General features: G+C 44.9%; 1 protein-coding gene across 1 annotated transcript; it reads right to left on the bottom strand.

Annotated features, from left to right (window-relative positions):
- Positions 1–4,485: 4,485 nt before the first annotated feature.
- On the bottom strand, positions 4,486–4,920 carry PHALS_10652 (uncharacterized protein; the record flags this gene model as incomplete). Its single annotated transcript, XM_024726112.1, has 1 exon — positions 4,486–4,920. The coding sequence occupies one exon, from the start codon at positions 4,918–4,920 to the stop codon at positions 4,486–4,488; it is 435 nt and encodes a 144-aa protein (XP_024576822.1).
- Between the last annotated feature and the right edge of the window lie 5,524 nt (positions 4,921–10,444).

Below are 10,444 nucleotides of genomic sequence, written 5' to 3' on the forward strand. Positions count from 1 at the left end.
TGCACTGACCATAAATGTAACCGTAACCGTAATCGTAACCATCTGACGTCATCCGTTTGTTCAACAAGCATTCAGTGGCGTAATCCCAACAGAGTCTTTATACTAAGTTTTTTGCAGATTGTTGAAAGGTCGCACGACTCTTCGTGCGACATATAACCCTAAACATTCCTTTCTAAATGCTGTCGTTGCATATACAGAGGGTGAATTCATGCTGATATAATTAAATGTTATTATTATTAAAGTCAGGAAATACTCTAGAAGATTACTGTTTTGTCTTGATTGAAACACACAACCGCAAGAAGTTGTGTTTCCAACCCCAAGAAACATCACAGGTTCTTTGGGCTGAATCTTCATATCAAAAGTTTAAACAGACAACGTGACGATTGTCTGATATACTAGGCCGTTGGCACTGACGCTGGTCTTTGGGAGGCGTGGAATAGGTCACACGTCGTCGTTCGGCAGTGATTGTGAAGCGTTTTCTCCCCGTGCGGCACGGGCTGGCGTCGTCGCCGCTGGCGATCTCATTGACGATACTGTCTTTTGGGAGTAGTCTGCTTCTGCAACGCAAGGTATCGGAAGCTTTCCCTCTTCCGCCAAACGTGGCCGTCACTTGACTCGATATATGGATGTTTGGCGGGTTGTTTAAGCTTTCCAACTTGTGGAGAAGACCAAGCATGGCTGTATTCGTCTTTGTCGACGCCCGGCTTTAAAGCCGTCCTTGTTTTCGGTTGCATTAGTTGTGCTGGCGACTCCACTTGACTCGGCAAGTTTTTCGAGCTTCTATTTGGCGTGTTCGCATCTCTGCCGCGGGCGTGTCACTGTCGCCAGGCTTGGAAGGAGCCGTTCCTCGTCGGCGTCTCTCTTAATGTCATGTACGACGTCTCTCGCTCCACCCTTGGTCCCAAATGATACAAGCTCCTTTTTTTAGGTACCCTTGATATATTGGGACATGTGTATGTCCCATTTCGGGTAGGGGTGGTGTCATGGGGTGGTAGACCCATTACGTAGTTTGCGTGGTATACTCTTCGAAACTGGTCAACTTGGTGTACACTACGCTAGTCAGTAGATGGTTACAATTAGGTACGTGTATTTCTGCTTTTAGGCTAAGATTAGATTTAGGGAAAGACCATCTATAATATATTCACTCTTCATTTTGATTAAGAGATTCACATACGGTTGTGGTGAAAGGGGCGCGTAAGACAGCAACACGAAAATACTAAGCACCAAGGTAAGGCTTCCTCAGCTCAAGAGTGCGTGTAGCCAGCTGTATCAAATTAGCCGAATTTCCTTAGCACTGAACGAGCGGTATCCATTGCTTATTCGAGCCATCCAACAGGGTATCAAACCTCTAGATCGGTGTCATTTTATGATATTCACAATATGAAGGACCACTACCACACTGGAAATCGTGCTGGTAAACGCTGCAGTATTTCCGCATAGGGTAAAGAATACGATTGATTGAATCGACATAGGAGTCTGGGCTTCTCGTGGCGAATTAGGTACTTCATCTCAGCCGCGAAAAGCAGGCGAAAAGCAATAACCCTTCATGCCTATTGGCATCTGCTAAGAGTAAACAGAGCCTATATATATAAAGCGTCGCTGTAACACGGTAAATCAGATCTTGTATTTAGCCCCTCGAACAATTGTAAGGTTGTTAAATACTATATGATACACTCGTGCTAAATAATATCGCGCTTTGATTTGATTATGAATATTCATAAAAACCGTAATTTTTATAGTCGTAGAGAAATTATCGCTTTGAAACAGAGGGGGTCGTGGTACAAGTAGGCTGCTAGCCGGACGTTAGACACCGAAGTCATTTCTTACCAGAGAAAGCAAGTCGTATATTTGCAATTCGTACTAGCTGAAAAAGCGTTGAATATTTGTACATATGGAATATCAGAGCTGACAAGTCACATCGTTACAGATCTTCTTCTTGTAGAAGCACACGAAACATAATCTTTAATAGGATCTCGCCTTTACGTGATAAGATCGATGCATTTGCCTATTATAAGCGTGCACGAATTCCAATTGATTCAACTTTTGGCACAAAACGTCGGCACGGAGTGGGCGGTTTGCTTTTACCATCCCATATTTTTTTCGGTAGAATATATGAAGTGTCAGTGGCAACACAATGCTTGCTTAGAAAGAGCCTTGGTAAAAACCAGGTGTCTCATCAATCAAGTGCGGAAATTAAGTCAGCATTATGGCGCAGATCATTACCAGCGGCTAATATTCTCTAGGCAATACGTCGTGATATCACTTAAGCAAAGAATTGATAACTTTTTGTAGAAATCTTAAGGATAGCTACCTCACTCCTCGAACTCAATGGTCTACCAGGTTATTCATTGCATGACGAATGATGACCTTAATTTCTGCTCCAACACCAATCGTACCATTCCATCTACTTTGTTTTCTTGCATATCCTTGCACACGTACCCAAAGCTCGCGAGTAGCTCAAATCAGACGTACCCTGGGTAAAATACTTCATCAGATCAATACGAGTATTTGCTGACGGTAGTGGGAAAGGAATCACAACACCTTGGGCTATGTTATCCATTAGCCCATGCTGCTTCTATGTTCGGCCCTTTGGGTTAGTCACACGGTAGTACTGACTCAGCAGTACAGTTACATTGTGACAATGATGATTGATCTATCCTGATTCGTAAGGCCTGGTCCATCTGCTCGCAAGTTAAAGGCGCTATTCAATTCTATCTGCTCTAACACATGAGACTGCGACATGACATGCAATCACTTTCCATCAGCCCCGGATCGGGAGCCAAAAACGTTGCAACGCAACAATGATGCATTCATGAGGTCGGAATATATAGTAACTGCTGTTTTGTTATATCCTCAAACAGCGGCTCGATGCCGCCTCTGTCATCCGGAATCTACTCGAGACACCTAGCAATACCAATGCTGTTACCTTTAGCAATTTAATGTTTTGCACATAGAATACCTCAGCTTTTTGCCCGCGCCAAAAGCACTCCTGATTTCTAAAAAGTAGTTTGCATGACTTGCAAAACCTCTAACAGGATATAATCAACCTTTTCGACTCTTAGTCACCGATGGCTTGTCGCGATAGAAGCGCGTCATAACTAGATGAAATCATTAATCAAATTTAGGTCCGGACAAGACAACGTTTCACGATAGCAAATTTAAAGCTTTGCCTGAGCTTGTACCCGCTCCATGTCACAAGACGCACGTACAGTACTCGGAGTCTTAAATACCTCCGCGTACAGGAAAACATTTTCGACAGTCTCGATATCGCTCGAAAGTTTTGAACTCTTCAAGAATAATCAGCATATCATTTCTTTAATAAGCCCCTGACGTTGAAGTAACAACCAGCAAACTTGGGCTGGAGCCCCACCTGTATTTGAGCAATCAGATTCGTGTACGGCTGGATTCGATTGACCTCGACTTCCATGATGTACAATAACACCTATTTGCTCTGCAGTAAGGCAACATGCGCCTACAAGCCTTCATATCATCTAGCACGGTCGACCCTGTTATTTTCGAACAGCCTAGACAAGGGACACGCAACATTAAAGTATTTCTTTTTTTTGCTCGAGTGATATATATTTAAATACATTTAATTAAATTTTGAACGCTCCTTTTTAAAAAAATATGTACCCACGGGCCCATCGAATTCTCTTCTTCGATACCATCTACTGCACCAGTTCTCGTCACGGTACTCAGGTGTGATACCTTTGAGCTTTGCTTAAAGGTAAAGGGTCAACATTGACTGTTGTTCGTGCAATATGTACACACACCATAACATGGTACGTACTAGCACAACGATCTCATACATTGTTTCAATCATGGTATTTCATCATAGTTCTTTACCAAGACACATTTGAGCATCGCTCTAAGAATATTCTAGTGTCCACGTACATTACAAAAGGGTGCGTAAGAAATATTGCGCGTGACGGCGAACTACGATATCTGCACCTAGACTGTGCAATATTATTCAAACGGTCTTTGCTCTGATAGTACAACGCATTAAACCCCATCATGAGTAACACCTTTTTCATTTCGATAGTTATCTAAGTAAAGAACATTACAAACTTTTGAGGGGCGTCTTACGGAGGCACGAGCTCTTGTAAATTCTTTTCGAGAGCTTTCGTGAGCGATAGAACATCAGCCTCTGTGCTCTTTTCTCCTTCTTGAATCAAAGTTGGAATGATTTTAGGGTAGTAATGTGTCAAAGCCGAAACCATTCGCAAATCCGCTCCATCTGAGTAACAATTTCTCATGTATTCCATCCACGCTCTCGAACAAACACTGTTAAATGAGAAATTCTCCGGGTTCAGAGATCTAAGCAGATCGTGATCCTGGCCATACTTCCATTCTCTGACCAATGCTTTTATCATTGGGTCCGTAACGCTTCTCGGAAAAACACCTTGACAAAGTTGGAGAACTTTTGTATCAGAAAAAATTGTTTTCAACGTAGCTCGTAACTTTTTTGCGGTTTCAGCCCATGCGTTAAAAGTGCCTAACGCATGCGTGCGCTGCATCTTTTACATTCACCGTCTTCAACTGTTGTTCCAGTTTGTAATCCACTAATTCTTTTGTAATCCGTCCGGCATCGCCATCAGCCTTAGAGTGCGCTTCACCAATTTTTTCTTCACTGATTCCTAGTTGCTCTATCTTGTGATACAAGTCACGAGTGCGAGTACTTACTGGTCCTTGAGGCTTCCGAAAGTACCACGTCTGCAAGTTCTGAATTTCAATTACGTCAACAAGGTCGTCGTTGTTGCTGAACAATCCATCCAGCATTTCATTTTGAATTCGTTCACCAATGGCCTTAGAGTCCTTGACAGCCATTAGTCTATCACTAAGAGCAAGGAGTGACTCTTCAAGACTTTCAGCATAACCCATTAACTTCACATCTTTCATAGCCTCTGCGACATATTCCATAAGTGCGACTTCAAAGGATCGCCAAAAGAAAATTTGCCGTCGACAACCTTAATAGTCGGAATGGAGTCGACCAGTAATCCCTTTCGGTATTTTGCCAACGTCGACACCATAAGACGAGCGGCTTCATCTGGATTATCAGGGAAGGCGTCCGCGAAATATTTCGACCACTTTTGAAATTCTTTGCTGTTTGAGAAAACCACTGCCTTATAAGTATTGAGGGTTATGGGTTTCAGGTAAGGTACACAACCCAACCCGGTCCAATCCGAACCGCGGTTTAACATAGTTTTTACTTTTTACGGTTAAAGGTTATTACGGTATGTAAACCCAAATAAATAAATCACTTCCGAATTTTCTTTCCTTCCCCGCAAGTGTCTTCGCCTTCAGCAAAGACTCTTCAGCTCTCTTCTCTAGCCCCAGCTTACGAATTTTTAACAATAAGCATTCACTTTCTTCAGCAACATTTCGCCTGCTGCCTCTTTGTCGGCGATGTGCCTCAGGTAGATATGTGGCTTAAAGAACCTCATGATCCAAGACGATGCGAACTTTTGCCATAGAAACGAAGGCTTGAAATAAGTTACAAAGCGTGAGAGCATTCCAGCATCGTCTTCAACCGCAACAGGTGCAACTCGTTCTTCCAAAGACGTTGACAATTGATCAGATGTCGACAATAAGGCTCTTTCGTATCGCTGGGCCATCGCACGCTCAGCGCTTACCATCATGATCTTTAATTGAGATAACTCACTGGAGATCAATAGAGTGACGCATGACAGCAAAAGGAAGCATAGACGACGTGGTACGATGCATGTCGCGGTCATTGGCAATTAAAGTGCTTGATCGTCTTGAAGGAAATTGAGGAATGAATCACAAGAAGTGCGTGAACCAGAATTTGTGCAAACACATCTTCTGGCTCCATACAGTCCCTATTTAGAAAATAGAGGCAGCTCACGACCAGACCAGAAATATGGAATCAGAATTGTAAACGTTTCACAAGGGCTTTGCCAGCACCTTTTGGGATAAAAAGAAGCAGAACAAAACATCTGCTCATCACGGAGAACGTTCCACAGCACAAGAACGCAAACGTGATAGCAGCAACGTTGAGCTTAAATCCAAACGTCAAAATAGAAGGTGCGGGGGTCGTTCAATCGCTCAAAAATAGATCCTTCATCAGCTCATTTCTTCATTGTTGTCTCAGCGGCACAGCCTTTAGCTTCAAAATAGTTTGCTCGTGTTTTTGCAGCTCCAACCTGAAGTTTTTAAAGCTGGCAGCAGTGCCTCACTCCGTTTAAAATGGAAGTGCACCACTTTCACACGCTCAAACGTCAGCCAGTCTCTCCTTGTTTCTGCTGATTCGAACACGACCAACTTCATGTTCTTGTCATTCATTAATTGACTTTGAGCTCTCGACTGCCTTCACTTTTTTAAAAGTGAAGGATTAAGACGCCTTTGAATTTGCAACATCTCTGGCATTGTCGAGAAAAACGTTCAGCTCGGCTTTAAAATGACCGCCAAAACATGATTGACCGTCGACAACCTCAATAGCATCTTAAATGGAACTGCATTTTAGAAAGAAGTCCACAGAAAGAACTCTCCATCCAGCAAGAATTAGTTGTCGCCCATCTTGGGGGAATAGAGGACATCAAATGGGGTACACACGACAGGACCCGGATGTGCTGAATTACATGCTGGCGAAATAGTCGTCACACTATTATCGAGCATTCTTAGCAAAATGCACTTTTCTGACATTTTGATTGGGAATTGCTTCCAGGATAAGGATGTGATGATCAGTCATTGACACCTGGCAAAGAAAAAAGCTTTGGTGGTCTACCTCGGGTTGGTAGACTTGTTTAAATGAGAAATTAAATTGGTGATATGAGACTGCTACATCTTAATGCGGACGTCGTGATGTCTGGGCTTTTGAACTAGAATCAAGTTTGAGTGTTTGAAGAAAGAAATGAGAGCGAGCGTGCTAATGTTTAATCTTCTTCGAAAGCTCTAGAAAAGAATAAAGAATATCTATGGTCTTCTATCCTATCTATCTTTTTTCGACGTTTGTTGGTGCTGTGTTTATAAGCGGTATGTGAAAAACTTGCACGTGCCGAAGTAAGGGAAATACCATCAGTCCAAAACCTCTTCATAAATGTGTATGGGCAGCACAGTCACAACAAATCGGTAATCTCTTCTACCCATCACACCTTCACTCTTTGTACCCATGTAAACGAATTGCGTACAGTACGATGTATTGTGTACAAGTAGACAATGAGCTACTCTTTGAAAATTTGGATTTTTCATCTTAAAAGATTATCTCTGGGAGCGATAACGTACCTTTTACCGTTATGTTAGTGCAGCAAGTGGTAGACAACGTAATTGCAGCGGGCTGCTGTAGCTATGCGCTCGAGGAAGCGAACTTTAGGTCACCGACCTTTCGTTCCTTACAAAGCAAAGTATGAGTTAGCGGATCGCAATCCGCTTACTCCAAGAGTAATTATTGCCTTCAATTGACTCTTCGATTAAAATCTAAACTGATTTTTATTTATTTTTATCTGCGGCAAAGCCGCCTAATTTTATTTTCCTAAATAAACTAGATATATAATAACGAAATATAAATTCATGCATAACTACTGGCTACCTAGCCACATACCGTATTCTTGTTTGGGTGCAGTCACACCATGCGTATCTCGTGTGACACACACACCCTGTTACCAGGGTATGTTTAACCCCGTTACAGTAATTGTATCAGCCAATATCAAAAACTTGAACGAGCAAATCTGGACTACGCCGAAGGGGATTCCCACTGGTCTCGGTGAGACGTAAAACCTTTATAGAGATGAGACGGCGAAGCCGTTTATGATATCTGCTAGACGACCCTGACCCAGGGTGTCTATCGTAGATAATAGCGCACGGCTATAAATATCTGTTAACGGTATGAAAGAAGAGGAAGACGGCGACGTACCATCGAGGCTATTTTTGCGATGGGTGCTCTTCTTGAGATGGACGAGATAGCCTTCGAAGGGTTTAGCGGTGCCTTGAAGGCAGTCAATTTGGTCGATGTGGTCATTATAAGACCGAAAATGGATTTTACCTCGTTGTCGCTTCTGGTTAAAAGCTGTCTTAAAGGACATCAAGAGAGTGCCGAACGAACGAAGCGGATCCTTGATTCCGAAGGAACCCTCGGATCCGTACTTTCCTGTGGTAAAGGAATTTCAAGATGTCGACTTCAAAGACCCGCCGTCGGTCCAACCTCCCGACCGAGGTGTGCGTCATGAGATTGACCTGGTTCCGGGAACCAAACACTGCGTAACAAGCCAATGGGGACCTGCCCAAGGAGCAGCGTGACGTCATTGACGCCTTTTTTTCGTGTGAAGCATGACACAGGAATCGAGAGAGCAAGTCTCCCCATTCGACACCCAAGTTTCATGTCCAAAAGCCGAACGGCAAGTGGCGTATCGTTCACGCTTATGATAAACTAGATGCTGCAACCATTCTGGCACAGACGCCGATTTCTAGAAACGCTGTTCTCCAGAACGATATGGTTGGCTGTTCACAGGACAGCGCACTCGACTTGGTCGATGGCCGCTACCAATTGTTTATGAGAGCAAGTGATATTCCGCTGACAGCGGTGAGTACTTCGAGCGGTATCCTCTGGAAGTGGATGGTGATGCCCCAAGGGCTGTCAAATGCACCAGCAACATTTATCGTCTTGTGACGCAACTGCTCAAGCCCATCGGCCGTATGCACAAACATACTTCGACAACATCTTCATCTACAGTCGTGCGGGGGACGGGAGGACAGATGAGGAAAACTACATCGTCTTAATGAGAGCGGTGCTCGAGTGCATGCGCACAATTAAGCTGTATGCTAATGCCGATAAGTGCATCTTAGGCGCTTTATTAGGAAGCATGGCTTTCCAGCTGATTCCGCTAAGGTCAAGGCCAGTGTAGACTGGCCGGCTCCGAAGAATCAAAAGGACTTGCGCGAGTGGCTTGGCCTCGCCAACTACTTGCACAAGTATAGCGCAAATTATGCGGAAATGGCATGGCCATTGTCTAAGAAGGATAAGGAATGGTGCTGGGACACCGGACATCGGAAGGCTCTTGTCAAATACAGCCTCCTTCATGCACCAATACTAGCGTGGCTAGGCCCTGATCGTCCTTTAAGTGTCGTTTGTGACGCTTCATACTTTGCTATCGGCTGTGCACTGCTGCAAGCAGACGCCGAAGGGCGATATTGGGTGATCACATTCGAATCTCGCCAGCTTCAGGCTTCGGAGAAGAGCTACCTAGTCCAAGAAACTACTTGCGGTGAAGTATGCACTTGTAAAGTTAATTGTGCATCTGCTTGCCTTAGGACCGTTTGTGATCTACACAGATCATGTGTCATTGCGCACTGCAACTCAGTCTCCTCACATTTTGCAGAGGTTAGATAGGTGGCTCTCATTCTATGAAGAATATAACTTCGAGGTGAAGTATAAGCCAGTAAAGCAGAATGTTTTGGCTGATGCGTGGTCACGCAGGCCGTATTCTGAGCATGCTCACGTCACGACAGTGATGTCGTCGGTGACGGATTCGATTCGCGCCGCATACGCGGGTGATGGTATGTGTGTAGCGCTGATACAGGCTCTTGGGAGCCAGGCTTTGGAGACCCTGGCAAGAAATTGTCGGCGCGGTTTCGCGCACGATTACACCGATATTCGTTGAAAAACGGGTTGCTGTATTATAGCACCGATTCGACCGATACGCAATAAATTGTGGTTCCTCATGACGAGAATTTGGAGTACCGTATCCTCTACGAGGCCCACGACACCCCGCTCAGTAGTCATCTCGGTCGTGAGAGGACGTACCGCTCAGTTAGTTGCCACACTGGTGACCCAAGAGGTACAAATGGACGAGCATTATGTGCGCACGTGTGAGCTGTGTCAAAGGGAGGATCTCTCTCAGAATGCGGCGACGCCGCTCGCCAGTTCACCGGTTACGTCCGAGTGTAGGTATCCCATGTGTACGAACTTGTGTTTGGTCTGCCGAAGGACTCGGCGAACAATACGGGTATGTGAACCGTTTGAGTAAGATAGCTCATCTTGTGGCAGTGCCGGACCCATCGACGGTGTGGGTACAGCAGCGCTGTTGTCGATCGTGTCTTTCGCCAGCATGGACTCCTGGAGTCAGATTTTCCAGATAAAGACCTGCGTTTCACTAGGATGTTTTGCTCGGCAATCTACAGGGTGCTGGACACCAAATTGACTATGCCAACCGCGAACCTCTCGCAGAACGATGATCAAACTGAGCGCGTGGATTGCTCCACCGTTGCCTGCAGCGATGCATTCGCCTGTTCCACGGCTAGGAGTCGCTTCGACAGAGAGCGGTAGTCGTCAAGGCGAGGCAATGGGCGCACGACGTGCATTAAATCGTCAAGAGCGTCCGCACAGCGATATGCTTCATCAGCATGACGCTCAGCGGAGCTCCGATCACGAAAGACCTCGTCCTCAAGGGCTCGAAGAGCATCACGAGTCACCGGACGGCGGTCGACCCGG

The sequence above is a fragment of the Plasmopara halstedii genome (assembly GCF_900000015.1).
Source record: "Plasmopara halstedii genome assembly, contig: Scaffold_525, whole genome shotgun sequence".
In the NCBI taxonomy this organism is placed as follows: Eukaryota; Oomycota; class Peronosporomycetes; order Peronosporales; family Peronosporaceae; genus Plasmopara; species Plasmopara halstedii.